Source organism: Oncorhynchus nerka, linkage group LG14 (genome assembly GCF_034236695.1).
Source record: "Oncorhynchus nerka isolate Pitt River linkage group LG14, Oner_Uvic_2.0, whole genome shotgun sequence".
Lineage (NCBI taxonomy): Eukaryota > Metazoa > Chordata > Actinopteri > Salmoniformes > Salmonidae > Oncorhynchus > Oncorhynchus nerka.
This window is the reverse complement of record NC_088409.1, coordinates 99,714,632-99,735,190: the sequence shown is the minus strand read 5'-3', so window position 1 is coordinate 99,735,190 and position 20,559 is coordinate 99,714,632. Positions and strand designations below refer to the sequence as shown.

The following is a 20,559-nucleotide window of genomic DNA, read 5'->3' as shown; positions in this document are numbered from 1 at the left end:
ATGTTGTTATTAAAACCAAATCAGACAGTAGTTGACGTATTTACCTAGTCGGCTGTTGTTGTGTGAGGGGGATCTATGATAAATAAAGTAATTATTTATAATAAAATTATAATTATTAAGAATAAGAATAATCAGGATGTTGTGTCCAGTGGGATAAATGCAGACGGACAAACCCCATGCTTCAGCCTATGTACATTGTATAGACCATTCTGCTTCATCAGTTGGGATACAGGTGATAATGCTTATTATGGCTAAAAGCACATATACACGATCCGATATGTTAAAAGGTTAATATAATTTTTTGACTATATGTTATGGGACCCATTTCTGGAAGTGGAAATTATATTTTAGAGTGTGTCAGCATGATTTTTATTTTCATACATTTTGAAGTACACATTAAAAATAAAAAAGTCACCAGCTTCTCAGTCCTTCTACATAAATATTATCCCGGAGCCCCTAAGCAAGAGGACTGGAATTGGTCAAACTCGCAGTTTTAACATTTTCCCTAAAGGCATGATGGTCATGCCTTTGTTACATTAAAGGGGAGGTTAACATAGCCCCTGACATGACTGTGTTACATTAAAGGGGAGGTTAACATAGCCCCTGACATGACTGTGTTACATTAAAGGGGAGGTTAACATAGCCCCTGACATGACTGTGTTACAGTAAAGGGGAGGTTAACATAGCCCCTGACATGACTGTGTTACATTAAAGGGGAGGTTAACATAGCCCCTGACATGACTGTGTTACATTAAAGGGGAGGTTAACATAGCCCTGACATGACTGTGTTACATTAAAGGGGAGGTTAACATAGCCCCTGACATGACTGTGTTACATTAAAGGGGAGGTTAACATAGCCCCTGACATGACTGTGTTACATTAAAGGGGAGGTTAACATAGCCCCTGACATGACTGTGTTACATTAAAGGGGAGGTTAACATAGCCCCTGACATGACTGTGTTACATTAAAGGGGAGGTTAACATAGCCCCTGACATGACTGTGTTACATTAAAGGGGAGGTTAACATAGCCCCTGACATGACTTTGTTACATTAAAGGGGAGGTTAACATAGCCCCTGACATGACTGTGTTACATTAAAGGGGAGGTTAACATAGCCCCTGACATGACTGTGTTACATTAAAGGGGAGGTTAACATAGCCCCTGACATGACTGTGTTACATTAAAGGGGAGGTTAACATAGCCCCTGACATGACTGTGTTACATTAAAGGGAGGTTAACATAGCCCCTGACATGACTGTGTTACATTAAAGGGAGGTTAACATAAATGACTGTGAGATTAACATAGCCCCTGACATGACTGTGTTAACATTAAAGGGTTACATTAAGGGGTTAACATAGCCCCTGACATGACTGTGTTACATTAAAGGGGAGGTTAACATAGCCCCTGACATGACTGTGTTACATTGTTACATTAATGAGTGTTACATTAAAGGGGAGGTTAACATAGCCCCTGACATGACTGTGTTACATTAAAGGGGAGGTTAACATAGCCCCTGACAATAAGATCTGAGAACAACATACGATTCAGTCATATGGAATTTCATTATGCTTTAACCTCTGGGTACTGTATATTGTTGAGTACATGATAACAGTGGACGATGACAGTGCATGATAACAGTACATGATAACAGTAGACGATGACAGTGCATGATAACAGTGGACGATGACAGTGCATGATGACAGTACATGATGACAGTGGACGATTACAGTGCATGATGACAGTAGACGATGACAGTACATGATAACAGTGGACGATGACAGTACATGATAACAGTGGATGATGACAGTGCATGATAACAGTGGACGATGACAGTGCATGATAACTGTAGACGATGACAGTGCATGATAACAGTGCATGATAACAGTGGACGATGACAGTGCATGATAACAGTAGACGATGACAGTGCATGATAACAGTAGACGATGACAGTGCATGATAACAGTGGACGATGACAGTGCATGATAACAGTACATGATAACAGTACACGATAACAGTGCATGATGACAGTGCATGATAACAGTACATGATTACAGTAGACGATGACAGTACATGATAACAGTGGACGATGACAGTGCATGATAACAGTAGACGATGACAGTGCATGATAACAGTGGACGATGACAGTGCATGATAACAGTACATGATAACAGTACACGATAACAGTACATGATAACAGTGCATGATAACAGTACATGATAACAGTAGACGATGACAGTGCATGATAACAATACATGATAACAGTGCACGATAACAGTACATGATAACAGTAGACGATGACAGTGCATGATAACAGTACATGATAACAGTGCATGATAACAGTGGACGATAACAGTACATGATAACAGTGCATGATAACAGTGGACGATGACAGTACACGATAACAGTAGACGATGACAGTGCATGATAACAGTAGACGATGACAGTGCACGATGATAGTGCACGATGACAGTGCATGATAACAGTAGACGATGACAGTGCATGATAACAGTACATGATAACAGTTCACGGTGACAGTGCATGATAACAGTACATGATAACAGTGCATGATAACAGTACATGATAACAGTGCATGATGACAGTGCATGATAACAGTACATGATAACAGTAGACAATGACAGTGCATGATAACAGTACATGATAACAGTACACGATAACAGTGCATGATAACAGTGGACGATAACAGTACATGATAACAGTACATGATAACAGTGGACAATGACAGTACATGATAACAGTGCATGATGACAGTGCATGATAACAGTGAACGATGACAGTGCATGATGACAGTACATGATAACAGTACATGATAACAGTAGACGATGACAGTGCATGATAACAGTGGACGATGACAGTGCATGATAACAGTGGACGATGACAGTGTATGATAACAGTACATGATAACAGTGGACGATGACAGTGCATGATAACAGTAGACGATGACAGTGCATGATAACAGTACATGATAACAGTACATGATAACAGTGGACGATGACAGTGCATGATAACAGTGGACGATGACAGTGCATGATAACAGTAGACGATGACAGTGCATGATAACAGTGGACGATGACAGTGCATGATAACAGTGGACGATGACAGTGCATGATAACAGTAGACGATGACAGTGCATGATAACAGTGGACGATGACAGTAAACGATGACAGTACATGAAAGTAGTGCATGATCATATTCAACTGTTCTGCCTGCGGCTATGGAACCCTGACCTGTTCACCGGACGTGCTACCTGTCCCAGACCTGCTGTTTTCAACTCTCTAGAGACAGCAGGAGAGTAGTGAGATCATATTCAACTGTTCTGCCTGCGGCTATGGAACCCTGACCTGTTCTCCGGACGTGCTACCTGTCCCAGACCTGCTGTTCTCAACTCTCTAGAGACAGCAGGAGAGGTAGAGATACTCTTAATGATCGGCTATGGAACCCTGACCTGTTCACCGGACGTGCTACCTGTCCCAGACCTGCTGTTCTCAACTTCCTAGAGACAGCAGGAGAGGTAGAGATACTCTTAATGATCGGCTATGAAAAGCCAACTGACATTTACTCCTGAGGTGCTGACTTGCTGCACCCTCGACAACCACTGTGATTATTATTATTTGACCATGCTGGTCATTTATGAACATTTGAACATCTTGGCCATGTTCTGTTATAATCTCCACCCGGCACAGCCAGAAGAGGACTGGCCACCCCTCATAGCCTGGTTCCTCTCTACCCAGTACAGCCAGAAGAGGACTGGCCACCCCTCATAGCCTGGTTCCTCTCTAGGTTTCTTCCTAGGTTTTGGCCTTTCTAGGGAGTTTTTCCTAGCCACCGTGCTTCTACACCTGCATTGCTTGCTGTTTGGGGTTTTAGGCTGGGGTTTCTGTACAGCACTTTGAGATATCAGCTGATGTACGAAGGGCTTTATAAATACATTTGATTTGATTTGATTATTATGCAATTATATGCATTATTTTACATTGCAATATTAGCTACCTTGAACTTCAGTAACTTGTTGAAAGCTGAAATGGTCTTTGATTTCTTGTGTGTAAATAGATCCTCTAGACATTGGTGCAGGAGGAGCCCCTGAGGAGGAGAGCAGGGGGATGGAGAGAGAAGAGTCGTCTGATTCTGATCTGGGCTTCAGCATGCCTGACTTCACTGCAGACGTCCCTCTCCCTGTCCCTGTTTTCAAGACAGAGGAGACACAGTCTGAGGAGACCCCTGAGTGCCACGAGACCGAATTATCCCTGGCAGAGCAGCAGCAGAGGCAGTCTGAGAGGAAGCAAGGTAAGATCCCAGGTCTTTCCTAAATGAAAAACAAGGCTGTGTTTACACAGGCAGCCCAATTGTGTTATTTTTTCCCAATTATTGGCAAAAGAGACGATCTGATTGGTCAAAATACTAATTAGTGGGGGCGGGGGATCAGAATTGTGCTGCCAGTCTAAATGCAGCCTAAATGTCCTGAGGGAGGTATCTGATATATGGCTTTCACTCTCACAGCCGACATCACGGACATTTTTCCATACAGTCTCTCCACAAGTTCCTCCGCCGGTCTATTCCCGATAGGATCGCATGTCAATCACTCTTTATTTGTTTTCCCAGAGTATGAAGGGAAGGTGGAGGTGAAGAAAGAGGATGAGGAGAAAAAGGAGGAAGAGCAGCAACGTGATCAGGAGCAGCCAGACCTGCAGCCGCAGCCAGGGGTGGGGCCAACCGACAAATGGGAGGAGATGAAGGAGCAGAAGGCGGAGCAAACCAAGATGGAGGAGGGAGACAGACAGGAGGGAGACAGGCAGGAGGGAGACAGACAGGAGGGAGACAGACAGGAGGGAGACAGGCAGGAGGGAGAAAGACAGGGACGCAAGAGACCACATGAGGAGGACCAGGGCTATGGCCACTACGAGCACCGTGACGACAAGAGGTAAGGAGAAGGAAAGCTGCTACTGTTACTACTACTGCTACTACTACTACTACTACTACTACTACTGCTACTGCTACTACTACTACTACCACTACTGCTACTACTACTACTACTACTACTACTACTACTACTGCTACTACTACTGCTACTACTACTACTACTACCACTACTACTACTACTACCACTACTACTACTACTACTACTACTGCTACTACTACTACTACTACTACTACTGCTACTACTACCACTACTACTACTACTACCACTACTGCTACTACTACTACTGCTACTACTACCACTACTACTACTACTACTACCACCACTACTACTACTACTACTACTACTACTGCTACTAAACTCAGCAAAAAAAGAAACACCCCTTTTTCAGGCCTTTCAAAGTCCAATGAACCATAAACAATTAATGAACATGCACCTGCGGAAAGGTCCTTAAGACACTAACAACTTACAGACAGCAGGCAATTAAGGTCACAGTTATGAAAACTTAGGACACTAAAGAGGCCTTTCTACTGATTCTGAAATGTCTTTACAAGGAGGGAGAGAGCAGGATGCTGGTGAATTTGCACGTCCGATGTAATGTAAGTGGTAATGAGGCAACCCTCTTAATTATCATTAATTATCCTCAACCCTAATTATTGTTTTCTGATACGTTCATAGATTTTCTTTCGCGTGTTTCACATAGCCAGCTACGGAGTTGTGGCGTATAGTAGACTATTTACTGTGTGTTGAATGGCGTACAGTAGACTATTTACTGTGTGTTGATTGGCGTACAGTAGACTATTTACTGTGTGTTGATTGGCGTACAGTAGACTATTTACTGTGTGTTGATTGGCATACAGTAGACTATTTACTGTGTGTTGATTGGCTATTTACTGTGTTGATTGGCGTACAGTAGACTATTTACTGTGTGTTGATTGGCGTACAGTAGACTATTTACTGTGTGTTGATTGGCGTACAGTAGACTATTTACTGTGTGTTGATTGGCGTACAGTAGACTATTTACTGTGTGTTGATTGGCGTACAGTAGACTATTTACTGTGTGTTGATTGGCGTACAGTAGACTATTTACTGTGTGTTGATTGGCGTACAGTAGACTATTTACTGTGTGTTGAGTGGCGTACAGTAGACTATTTACTGTGTGTTGATTGGCGTATAGTAGACTATTTACTGTGTTGATTGGCATACAGTAGACTATTTACTGTGTGTTGAGTGGCGTACAGTAGACTATTTACTGTGTGTTGATTGGCGTACAGTAGACTATTTACTGTGTGTTGATTGGCGTACAGTAGACTATTTACTGTGTGTTGATTGGCGTACAGTAGACTATTTACTGTGTGTTGATTGGCGTACAGTAGACTATTTACTGTGTGTTGATTGGCGTACAGTAGACTATTTACTGTGTGTTGATTGGCGTACAGTAGACTATTTACTGTGTGTTGATTGGCGTACAGTAGACTATTTACTGTGTGTTGAGTGGCATACAGTAGACTATTTACTGTGTGTTGAGTGGCGTACAGTAGACTATTTACTGTGTGTTGATTGGCGTATAGTAGACTATTTACTGTGTTGATTGGCATACAGTAGACTATTTACTGTGTGTTGATTGGCGTACAGTAGACTATTTACTGTGTGTTGATTGGCGTACAGTAGACTATTTACTGTGTGTTGATTGGCGTATAGTAGACTATTTACTGTGTTGATTGGCATACAGTAGACTATTTACTGTGTGTTGATTGGCGTACAGTAGACTATTTACTGTGTGTTGATTGGCGTACAGTAGACTATTTACTGTGTGTTGATTGGCGTACAGTAGACTATTTACTGTGTGTTGATTGGCGTACAGTAGACTATTTACTGTGTGTTGATTGGCGTAGACTATTTAGTAGACTATTTACTGTGTGTTGATTGGCGTACAGTAGACTATTTACTGTGTGTTGATTGCGTACAGTAGACTATTTACTGTGTAGACTATTTACTGTGTGTTGATTGGCGTACAGTAGACTATTTACTGTGTGTTGATTGGCGTACAGTAGACTATTTACTGTGTGTTGATTGGCGTACAGTAGACTATTTACTGTGTGTTGATTGGCGTACAGTAGACTATTTACTGTGTGTTGATTGGCGTATAGTAGACTATTTACTGTGTGTTGATTGGCGTACAGTAGACTATTTACTGTGTGTTGATTGGCGTACAGTAGACTATTTACTGTGTGTTGATTGGCGTACAGTAGACTATTTACTGTGTGTTGATTGGCGTACAGTAGACTATTTACTGTGTGTTGATTGGCGTACAGTAGACTATTTACTGTGTGTTGATTGGCGTACAGTAGACTATTTACTGTGTTTACTGTGTGTTGATTGGCGTACAGTAGACTATTTACTGTGTGTTGATTGGCGTACAGTAGACTATTTACTGTGTGTTGTTGATTGGATTGGCGTACAGTAGACTATTTACTGTGTGTTGATTGGCAGTAGACTATTTACTGTGTGTTGATTGGCGTACAGTAGACTATTTACTGTGTGTTGATTGGCGTACAGTAGACTATTTACTGTGTGTTGATTGGCGTACAGTAGACTATTTACTGTGTGTTGATTGGCGTACAGTAGACTATTTACTGTGTGTTGATTGGCGTACAGTAGACTATTTACTGTGTGTTGATTGATTGGCGTACAGTAGACTATTTACTGTGTGTTGATTGGCGTACAGTAGACTATTTACTGTGTGTTGATTGGCGTACAGTAGACTATTTACTGTGTGTTGATTGGCGTACAGTAGACTATTTACTGTGTGTTGATTGGCGTACAGTAGACTATTTACTGTGTGTTGATTGGCGTACAGTAGACTATTTACTGTGTGTTGATTGGCGTACAGTAGACTATTTACTGTGTGTTGATTGGCATACAGTAGACTATTTACTGTGTGTTGATTGGCGTACAGTAGACTATTTACTGTGTGTTGATTGGCGTATAGTAGACTATTTACTGTGTGTTGATTGGCGTACAGTAGACTATTTACTGTGTGTTGATTGGCGTACAGTAGACTATTTACTGTGTGTTGATTGGCGTACAGTAGACTATTTACTGTGTGTTGATTGGCGTACAGTAGACTATTTACTGTGTGTTGATTGGCGTACAGTAGACTATTTACTGTGTGTTGATTGGCGTACAGTAGACTATTTACTGTGTGTTGATTGGCTGTGTGTTGATTGGCGTACAGTAGACTATTTACTGTGTGTTGATTGGCGTACAGTAGACTATTTACTGTGTGTTGATTGGCGTACAGTAGACTATTTACTGTGTGTTGATTGGCGTACAGTAGACTATTTACTGTGTGTTGATTGGCGTACAGTAGACTATTTACTGTGTGTTGATTGGCGTACAGTAGACTATTTACTGTGTGTTGATTGGCGTACAGTAGACTATTTATTTACTGTGTGTTGATTGGCGTACAGTAGACTATTTACTGTGTGTTGATTGGCGTACAGTAGACTATTTACTGTGTGTTGATTGGCGTACAGTAGACTATTTACTGTGTGTTGATTGGCGTACAGTAGACTATTTACTGTGTGTTGATTGGCGTAGACTATTTAGTAGACTATTTACTGTGTGTTGATTGGCGTACAGTAGACTATTTACTGTGTGTTGATTGGCGTACAGTAGACTATTTACTGTGTGTTGATTGGCTATTTACAGTAGACTATTTACTGTGTGTTGATTGGCGTACAGTAGACTATTTACTGTGTGTTGATTGGCGTACAGTAGACTATTTACTGTGTGTTGATTGGCTATTTACAGTAGACTATTTACTGTGTGTTGATTGGCGTACAGTAGACTATTTACTGTGTGTTGATTGGCGTACAGTAGACTATTTACTGTGTGTTGATTGGCGTACAGTAGACTATTTACTGTGTGTTGATTGGCGTACAGTAGACTATTTACTGTGTTGATTGATTGACTATTTACTGTGTGTTGATTAGTAGACTATTTACTGTGTGTTGATTGGCAGTAGACTATTTACTGTGTGTTGATAGTAGACTATTTACTGTGTGTTGATTGGCGTACAGTAGACTATTTACTGTGTGTTGATTGGCATACAGTAGACTATTTACTGTGTGTTGATTGGCGTACAGTAGACTATTTACTGTGTGTTGATTGGCGTACAGTAGACTATTTACTGTGTGTTGATTGGCGTACAGTAGACTATTTACTGTGTGTTGATTGGCGTACAGTAGACTATTTACTGTGTGTTGATTGGCGTACAGTAGACTATTTACTGTGTGTTGATTGGCATACAGTAGACTATTTACTGTGTGTTGATTGGCGTACAGTAGACTATTTACTGTGTGTTGATTGGCAGTAGACTATTTACTGTGTGTTGATTAGTACAGTAGACTATTTACTGTGTGTTGATTGGCGTACAGTAGACTATTTACTGTGTGTTGATTGGCGTAGACAGTAGACTATTTACTGTGTGTTGATTGGCGTACAGTAGACTATTTACTGTGTGTTGATTGGCGTACAGTAGACTATTTACTGTGTGTTGATTGGCGTACAGTAGACTATTTACTGTGTGTTGATTGGCGTACAGTAGACTATTTACTGTGTGTTGATTGGCGTACAGTAGACTATTTACTGTGTGTTGATTGGCGTACAGTAGACTATTTACTGTGTGTTGATTGGCGTACAGTAGACTATTTACTGTGTGTTGATTGGCGTACAGTAGACTATTTACTGTGTGTTGATTGGCGTACAGTAGACTATTTACTGTGTGTTGATTGGCGTACAGTAGACTATTTACTGTGTGTTGATTGGCGTACAGTAGACTATTTACTGTGTGTTGATTGGCGTAGACTATTTACAGTAGACTATTTACTGTGTGTTGATTGGCGTACAGTAGACTATTTACTGTGTGATTTGATTGGCATACAGTAGACTATTTACTGTGTTGATTGGCGTACAGTAGACTATTTACTAGCGTACAGTAGACTATTTACTGTGTGTTGATTGGCGTACAGTAGACTATTTACTGTGTGTTGATTGGCGTACAGTAGACTATTTACTGTGTGTTGATTGGCGTACAGTAGACTATTTACTGTGTGTTGATTAGACTATTTACTGTGTGTTGATTGGCGTACAGTAGACTATTTACTGTGTGTTGATTGGCGTACAGTAGACTATTTACTGTGTGTTGATTGGCGTACAGTAGACTATTTACTGTGTGTTGATTGGCGTACAGTAGACTATTTACTGTGTGTTGATTGGCGTACAGTAGACTATTTACTGTGTGTTGATTGGCGTACAGTAGACTATTTACTGTGTGTTGATTGGCGTACAGTAGACTATTTACTGTGTGTTGATTGGCGTACAGTAGACTATTTACTGTGTGTTGATTGGCGTACAGTAGACTATTTACTGTGTGTTGATTGGCGTACAGTAGACTATTTACTGTGTGTTGATTGGCGTACAGTAGACTATTTACTGTGTGTTGATTGGCGTACAGTAGACTATTTACTGTGTGTTGATTGGCGTACAGTAGACTATTTACTGTGTGTTGATTGGCGTATAGTAGACTATTTACTGTGTGTTGATTGGCGTATAGTAGACTATTTACTGTGTGTTGATTGGCGTACAGTAGACTATTTACTGTGTGTTGATTGGCGTACAGTAGACTATTTACTGTGTGTTGATTGGCGTACAGTAGACTATTTACTGTGTGTTGATTGGCGTACAGTAGACTATTTACTGTGTGTTGATTGGCGTACAGTAGACTATTTACTGTGTGTTGATTGGCGTACAGTAGACTATTTACTGTGTGTTGATTGGCGTACAGTAGACTATTTACTGTGTGTTGATTGGCGTACAGTAGACTATTTACTGTGTGTTGATTGGCGTACAGTAGACTATTTACTGTGTGTTGATTGGCGTATAGTAGACTATTTACTGTGTGTTGATTGGCGTACAGTAGACTATTTACTGTGTGTTGATTGGCGTACAGTAGACTATTTACTGTGTGTTGATTGGCGTACAGTAGACTATTTACTGTGTGTTGATTGGCGTACAGTAGACTATTTACTGTGTGTTGATTGGCGTACAGTAGACTATTTACTGTGTGTTGATTGGCGTACAGTAGACTATTTACTGTGTGTTGATTGGCGTACAGTAGACTATTTACTGTGTGTTGATTGGCGTACAGTAGACTATTTACTGTGTGTTGATTGGCGTACAGTAGACTATTTACTGTGTGTTGATTGGCGTACAGTAGACTATTTACTGTGTGTTGATTGGCGTACAGTAGACTATTTACTGTGTGTTGATTGGCGTACAGTAGACTATTTACTGTGTGTTGATTGGCGTACAGTAGACTATTTACTGTGTGTTGATTGGCGTACAGTAGACTATTTACTGTGTGTTGATTGTAGCTGTGTACAGTAGACTATTTACTGTGTGTTGATTGGCGTACAGTAGACTATTTACTGTGTGTTGAGTACAGTAGACTATTTACTGTGTGTTGATTGGCGTACAGTAGACTATTTACTGTGTGTTGATTGGCGTATACAGTAGACTATTTACTGTGTGTTGATTGTATAGTAGACTATTTACAGTAGACTATTTACTGTGTGTTGATTGGCGTACAGTAGACTATTTACTGTGTGTTGATTGGCATACAGTAGACTATTTACTGTGTGTTGATTTGACTATTTGTGTGTGTGTTGCATACAGTAGACTATTTACTGTGTGTTGATTGGCGTACAGTAGACTATTTACTGTGTGTTGATTGGCGTACAGTAGACTATTTACTGTGTGTTGATTGGCGTACAGTAGACTATTTACTGTGTGTTGATTGGCGTACAGTAGACTATTTACTGTGTGTTGATTGGCGTACAGTAGACTATTTACTGTGTGTTGATTGGCGTACAGTAGACTATTTACTGTGTGTTGATTGGTGTACAGTAGCATACAGTAGACTATTTACTGTGTGTTGATTGGCGTACAGTAGACTATTTACTGTGTGTTGATTGGCGTACAGTAGACTATTTACTGTGTGTTGATTGGCGTACAGTAGACTATTTACTGTGTGTTGATTGGCGTACAGTAGACTATTTACTGTGTGTTGATTGGCGTACAGTAGACTATTTACTGTGTGTTGATTGGCGTACAGTAGACTATTTACTGTGTGTTGATTGGCGTACAGTAGACTATTTACTGTACAGTAGACTATTTACTGTGTGTTGATTGGCGTACAGTAGACTATTTACTGTGTGTTGATTGGCGTACAGTAGACTATTTACTGTGTGTTGATACAGTAGACTATTTACTGTGTGTTGATTGGCGTACAGTAGACTATTTACTGTGTGTTGATTGGCGTACAGTAGACTATTTACTGTGTGTTGATTGGCGTACAGTAGACTATTTACTGTGTGTTGATTGGCGTACAGTAGACTATTTACTGTGTGTTGATTGTAGACTATTTACTGTGTTGATTACAGTAGACTATTTACTGTGTGTTGATTGGCGTATAGTAGACTATTTACTGTGTGTTGATTGGCGTACAGTAGACTATTTACTGTGTGTTGATTGGCTGTGTGTTGTACAGTAGACTATTTACTGTGTGTTGATTGGCGTACAGTAGACTATTTACTGTGTGTTGATTGGCGTACAGTAGACTATTTACTGTGTGTTGATTGTAGACTATTTACTGTGTGTTGACAGTAGACTATTTACTGTGTGTTGATTGGCGTACAGTAGACTATTTACTGTGTGTTGATTGGCGTACAGTAGACTATTTACTGTGTGTTGATTGGCGTACAGTAGACTATTTACTGTGTGTTGATTGGCGTACAGTAGACTATTTACTGTGTGTTGATTGGCGTACAGTAGACTATTTACTGTGTGTTGGCGTACAGTAGACTATTTACTGTGTGTTGATTGGCGTACAGTAGACTATTTACTGTGTGTTGATTGGCTGTGTGTACAGTAGACTATTTACTGTGTGTTGATTGGCGTACAGTAGACTATTTACTGTGTGTTGATTGGCGTACAGTAGACTATTTACTGTGTGTTGATTGGCGTACAGTAGACTATTTACTGTGTGTTGATTGGCGTACAGTAGACTATTTACTGTGTGTTGATTGGCGTACAGTAGACTATTTACTGTGTGTTGATTGGCGTACAGTAGACTATTTACTGTGTGTTGATTGGCGTACAGTAGACTATTTACTGTGTGTTGATTGGCGTACAGTAGACTATTTACTGTGTGTTGATTGGCGTACAGTAGACTATTTACTGTGTGTTGATTGGCGTACAGTAGACTATTTACTGTGTGTTGATTGGCGTACAGTAGACTATTTACTGTGTGTTGATTGCGTACAGTAGACTATTTACTGTGTGTTGATTGGCGTACAGTAGACTATTTACTGTGTGTTGATTGGCGTACAGTAGACTATTTACTGTGTGTTGATTGGCAGTAGACTATTTACTGTGTGTTGAGTAGACTATTTACTGTGTGTTGATTGGCGTACAGTAGACTATTTACTGTGTGTTGATTGGCGTACAGTAGACTATTTACTGTTGATTGTTGACTATTTTGTGTTGCGTACAGTAGACTATTTACTGTGTGTTGATTGGCGTACAGTAGACTATTTACTGTGTGTTGATTGGCGTACAGTAGACTATTTACTGTGTGTTGATTGGCGTATAGTAGACTATTTACTGTGTGTTGATTGGCGTACAGTAGACTATTTACTGTGTGTTGATTGGCGTACAGTAGACTATTTACTGTGTGTTGATTGGCGTACAGTAGACTATTTACTGTGTGTTGATTGGCGTACAGTAGACTATTTACTGTGTGTTGATTGGCGTACAGTAGACTATTTACTGTGTGTTGATTGGCGTACAGTAGACTATTTACTGTGTGTTGATTGGCGTATAGTAGACTATTTACTGTGTGTTGATTGGCGTACAGTAGACTATTTACTGTGTGTTGATTGGCGTGATTGTGTTGATTACAGTAGACTATTTACTGTGTGTTGATTGGCGTACAGTAGACTATTTACTGTGTGTTGATTGGCGTACAGTAGACTATTTACTGTGTGTTGATTGGCGTACAGTAGACTATTTACTGTGTGTTGATTGGCGTACAGTAGACTATTTACTGTGTGTTGATTGGCGTACAGTAGACTATTTACTGTGTGTTGATTGGCGTACAGTAGACTATTTACTGTGTGTTGATTGTACAGTAGACTATTTACTGTGTGTTGACAGTAGACTATTTACTGTGTGTTGATTGGCGATTACAGTAGACTATTTACTGTGTGTTGATTGGCGTACAGTAGACTATTTACTGTGTGTTGATTGGCGTACAGTAGACTATTTACTGTGTGTTGATTGGCGTACAGTAGACTATTTACTGTGTGTTGATTGGCGTACAGTAGACTATTTACTGTGTGTTGATTGGCGTACAGTAGACTATTTACTGTGTGTTGATTGGCGTACAGTAGACTATTTACTGTGTGTTGATTTACTGACTATTTACTGTGTTGATTGGCGTACAGTAGACTATTTACTGTGTGTTGATTGGCGTACAGTAGACTATTTACTGTGTGTTGATTGGCGTACAGTAGACTATTTACTGTGTGTTGATTGTAGACTATTTACAGTTAGACTATATTTACTGTGTGTTGATTGGCGTACAGTAGACTATTTACTGTGTGTTGATTGGCGTACAGTAGACTATTTACTGTGTGTTGATTGGCGTATAGTAGACTATTTACTGTGTGTTGATTGGCGTACAGTAGACTATTTACTGTGTGTTGATTGGCATACAGTAGACTATTTACTGTGTGTTGATTGGCGTACAGTAGACTATTTACTGTGTGTTGATTGGCGTACAGTAGACTATTTACTGTGTGTTGATTGGCGTACAGTAGACTATTTACTGTGTGTTGATTGGCGTACAGTAGACTATTTACTGTGTGTTGATTGGCGTACAGTAGACTATTTACTGTGTGTTGATTGGCGTACAGTAGACTATTTACTGTGTGTTGATTGGCGTACAGTAGACTATTTACTGTGTGTTGATTGGCGTACAGTAGACTATTTACTGTGTGTTGATTGGCGTACAGTAGACTATTTACTGTGTGTTGATTGGCGTACAGTAGACTATTTACTGTGTGTTGATTGGCGTACAGTAGACTATTTACTGTGTGTTGATTGGCGTACAGTAGACTATTTACTGTGTGTTGATTGGCGTACAGTAGACTATTTACTGTGTGTTGATTGGCGTACAGTAGACTATTTACTGTGTGTTGATTGGCGTACAGTAGACTATTTACTGTGTGTTGATTGGCGTACAGTAGACTATTTACTGTGTGTTGATTGGCGTATAGTAGACTATTTACTGTGTGTTGATTGGCGTACAGTAGACTATTTACTGTGTGTTGATTGGCGTACAGTAGACTATTTACTGTGTGTTGATTGGCGTACAGTAGACTATTTACTGTGTGTTGATTGGCGTACAGTAGACTATTTACTGTGTGTTGATTGGCGTACAGTAGACTATTTACTGTGTGTTGATTGGCGTACAGTAGACTATTTACTGTGTGTTGATTGGCATACAGTAGACTATTTACTGTGTGTTGATTGGCGTACAGTAGACTATTTACTGTGTGTTGATTGGCGTACAGTAGACTATTTACTGTGTGTTGATTGGCGTACAGTAGACTATTTACTGTGTGTTGATTGATTAGACTATTTACTGTGTGTTGATTGGCGTACAGTAGACTATTTACTGTGTGTTGATTGGCGTACAGTAGACTATTTACTGTGTGTTGATTGGCGTACAGTAGACTATTTACTGTGTGTTGATTGGCGTACAGTAGACTATTTACTGTGTGTTGATTGGCGTACAGTAGACTATTTACTGTGTGTTGATTGGCGTACAGTAGACTATTTACTGTGTGTTGATTGGCGTACAGTAGACTATTTACTGTGTGTTGATTGGCAGTACTATTTACTGTGTGTTGAGTAGACTATTTACTGTGTGTTGATTGGCATACAGTAGACTATTTACTGTGTGTTGATTGGCGTACAGTAGACTATTTACTGTGTGTTGATTGGCATACAGTAGACTATTTACTGTGTGTTGATTGGCGTACAGTAGACTATTTACTGTGTGTTGATTGGCGTACAGTAGACTATTTACTGTGTGTTGATTGGCGTACAGTAGACTATTTACTGTGTGTTGATTGGCGTACAGTAGACTATTTACTGTGTGTTGATTGGCGTACAGTAGACTATTTACTGTGTGTTGATTGGCGTACAGTAGACTATTTACTGTGTGTTGATTGGCGTACAGTAGACTATTTACTGTGTGTTGAGTAGACTATTTACTGTGTGTTGATTGGCGTACAGTAGACTATTTACTGTGTTGTTGATTGGCTGTGTGTTGATTACAGTAGACTATTTACTGTGTGTTGATTGGCGTACAGTAGACTATTTACTGTGTGTTGATTAGTAGACTATTTACTGTGTGTTGATTGGCGTACAGTAGACTATTTACTGTGTGTTGATTGGCGTACAGTAGACTATTTACTGTGTGTTGATTGGCGTACAGTAGACTATTTACTGTGTGTTGATTGGCGTACAGTAGACTATTTACTGTGTGTTGATTGGCGTACAGTAGACTATTTACTGTGTGTTGATTGGCGTACAGTAGACTATTTACTGTGTGTTGATTGGCGTACAGTAGACTATTTACTGTGTGTTGATTGGCGTACAGTAGACTATTTACTGTGTGTTGATTGGCGTACAGTAGACTATTTACTGTGTGTTGATTGGCGTACAGTAGACTATTTACTGTGTGTTGATTGGCGTACAGTAGACTATTTACTGTGTGTTGATTGGCGTACAGTAGACTATTTACTGTGTGTTGATTGGCGTACAGTAGACTATTTACTGTGTGTTGATTGGCGTACAGTAGACTATTTACTGTGTGTTGATTGGCGTACAGTAGACTATTTACTGTGTGTTGATTGGCGTACAGTAGACTATTTACTGTGTGTTGATTGGCGTACAGTAGACTATTTACTGTGTGTTGATTGGCGTACAGTAGACTATTTACTGTGTGTTGATTGGCGTACAGTAGACTATTTACTGTGTGTTGATTGGCGTACAGTAGACTATGTTACTGTGACTATTTACTGTGTGTTGATTGGCGTACAGTAGACTATTTACTGTGTGTTGATTGGCGTACAGTAGACTATTTACTGTGTGTTGATTGGCGTACAGTAGACTATTTACAGTAGACTATTTACTGTGTGTTGATTGGCGTACAGTAGACTATTTACTGTGTGTTGATTGGCGTACAGTAGACTATTTACTGTGTGTTGATTGTAGACTATTTACTGTGTGTTGAGTAGACTATTTACTGTGTGTTGATTGGCGTACAGTAGACTATTTACTGTGTGTTGATTGGCGTACAGTAGACTATTTACTGTGTGTTGATTGGCGTACAGTAGACTATTTACTGTGTGTTGATTGGCGTACAGTAGACTATTTACTGTGTGTTGATTGGCGTATAGTAGACTATTTACTGTGTGTTGATTGGCGTACAGTAGACTATTTTTACTGTGTGTTGATTAGACAGTAGACTATTTACTGTGTGTTGTGTAGACTATTTATGTGTTGATTGGCGTACAGTAGACTATTTACTGTGTGTTGATTGGCGTACAGTAGACTATTTACTGTGTGTTGATTGGCGTACAGTAGACTATTTACTGTGTGTTGATTGGTAGACTATTTACTGTGTGTTGACAGTAGACTATTTACTGTGTGTTGATTGGCGTACAGTAGACTATTTACTGTGTGTTGATTGGCGTACAGTAGACTATTTACTGTGTGTTGATTGGCGTACAGTAGACTATTTACTGTGTGTTGATTGGCGTGACAGTAGACTATTTACTGTGTGTTGATTGGCGTACAGTAGACTATTTACTGTGTGTTGATTGGCGTACAGTAGACTATTTACTGTGTGTTGATTGGCGTACAGTAGACTATTTACTGTGTGTTGATTGGCGTACAGTAGACTATTTACTGTGTGTTGATTGGCGTACAGTAGACTATTTACTGTGTGTTGATTGGCGTACAGTAGACTATTTACTGTGTGTTGATTGGCGTACAGTAGACTATTTACTGTGTGTTGATTGGCGTACAGTAGACTATTTACTGTGTGTTGATTGGCGTACAGTAGACTATTTACTGTGTGTTGATTGGCGTACAGTAGACTATTTACTGTGTGTTGATTGGCTACAGTAGACTATTTACTGTGTGTTGATTGGCGTACAGTAGACTATTTACTGTGTGTTGATTGGCGTACAGTAGACTATTTACTGTGTGTTGATTGGCGTACAGTAGACTATTTACTGTGTGTTGATTGGCGTACAGTAGACTATTTACTGTGTGTTGATTGGCGTACAGTAGACTATTTACTGTGTGTTGATTGGCGTACAGTAGACTATTTACTGTGTGTTGATTGGCGTATAGTAGACTATTTACTGTGTGTTGATTGGCGTACAGTAGACTATTTACTGTGTGTTGATTGGCGTACAGTAGACTATTTACTGTGTGTTGATTGGCGTACAGTAGACTATTTACTGTGTGTTGATACAGTAGACTATTTACTGTGTGTTGATTGGCGTAGTAGACTATTTACTGTGTGTTGATTGGCGTACAGTAGACTATTTACTGTGTGTTGATTGGCGTACAGTAGACTATTTACTGTGTGTTGATTGGCGTACAGTAGACTATTTACTGTGTGTTGATTGGCGTACAGTAGACTGTGTTGATTGGCGTACAGTAGACTATTTACTGTGTGTTGATTGGCGTACAGTAGACTATTTACTGTGTGTTGATTGGCGTACAGTAGACTATTTACTGTGTGTTGATTGGCGTACAGTAGACTATTTACTGTGTGTTGATTGGCGTACAGTAGACTATTTACTGTGTGTTGATTGGCGTACAGTAGACTATTTACTGTGTGTTGATTGGCGTACAGTAGACTATTTACTGTGTGTTGATTGGCGTACAGTAGACTATTTACTGTGTGTTGATTGGCGTACAGTAGACTATTTACTGTGTGTTGATTGGCGTACAGTAGACTATTTACTGTGTGTTGATTGGCGTACAGTAGACTATTTACTGTGTGTTGATTGGCGTACAGTAGACTATTTACTGTGTGTTGATTGGCGTACAGTAGACTATTTACTGTGTGTTGATTGGCGTATAGTAGACTATTTACTACAGTAGACTATTTACTGTGTGTTGATTGGCGTACAGTAGACTATTTACTGTGTGTTGATTGGCGTACAGTAGACTATTTACTGTGTGTTGATTGGCGTACAGTAGACTATTTACTGTGTGTTGATTGGCGTACAGTAGACTATTTTTACTGTGTGTTGATTGGCGTACAGTAGACTATTTACTGTGTGTTGATTGGCGTACAGTAGACTATTTACTGTGTGTTGATTGGCGTAGTAGTAGACTATTTACTGTGTGTTGATTGGCGTACAGTAGACTATTTACTGTGTGTTGATTGGCGTACAGTAGACTATTTACTGTGTGTTGATTGGCGTACAGTAGACTATTTACTGTGTGTTGATTGTACAGTAGACTATTTACTGTGTGTTGTACACAGTAGACTATTTACTGTGTGTTGATTGGCGTACAGTAGACTATTTACTGTGTGTTGATTGGCGTACAGTAGACTATTTACTGTGTGTTGATTGGCGTACAGTAGACTATTTACTGTGTGTTGATTGGCGTACAGTAGACTATTTACTGTGTGTTGATTGCGTACAGTAGACTATTTACTGTGTTGATTGGCGTACAGTAGACTATTTACTGTGTGTTGATTGGCGTACAGTAGACTATTTACTGTGTGTTGATTGGCGTACAGTAGACTATTTACTGTGTGTTGATTGGCGTACAGTAGACTATTTACTGTGTTGTTGACAGTAGACTATTTACTGTGTGTTGATTGGCGTACAGTAGACTATTTACTGTGTTGATTGGCATACAGTAGACTATTTACTGTGTGTTGATTGGCGTACAGTAGACTATTTACTGTGTGTTGATTGGCGTACAGTAGACTATTTACTGTGTGTTGATTGGCGTACAGTAGACTATTTACTGTGTGTTGATTGGCGTACAGTAGACTATTTACTGTGTGTTGATTGGCGTACAGTAGACTATTTACTGTGTGTTGATTGGCGTATAGTAGACTATTTACTGTGTGTTGATTGGCGTACAGTAGACTATTTACTGTGTGTTGATTGGCGTACAGTAGACTATTTACTGTGTGTTGATTGGCGTACAGTAGACTATTTACTGTGTGTTGATTGGCGTACAGTAGACTATTTACTGTGTGTTGATTTACAGTAGACTATTTACTGTGTGTTGATTGGCGTACAGTAGACTATTTACTGTGTGTTGATTGGCGTACAGTAGACTATTTACTGTGTGTTGATTGGCGTACAGTAGACTATTTACTGTGTGTTGATTGGCGTACAGTAGACTATTTACTGTGTGTTGATTGGCGTACAGTAGACTA

General features: G+C 39.8%; 1 protein-coding gene across 2 annotated transcripts in view; it reads left to right on the top strand.

The window, feature by feature from the left end:
- hnrnpul1 (heterogeneous nuclear ribonucleoprotein U-like 1) overlaps positions 1–20,559 on the top strand; it is a 78,445-nt gene that overhangs the window by 1,189 nt on the left and 56,697 nt on the right. For both annotated transcript variants that reach the window (XM_065000611.1, XM_065000610.1), the window contains exons 3-4: positions 4,070–4,303; positions 4,619–4,937. In XM_065000611.1, the coding sequence (XP_064856683.1) occupies positions 4,070–4,303; positions 4,619–4,937 (553 nt within the window). The remainder of the gene's footprint in view (positions 1–4,069; positions 4,304–4,618; positions 4,938–20,559) is intronic.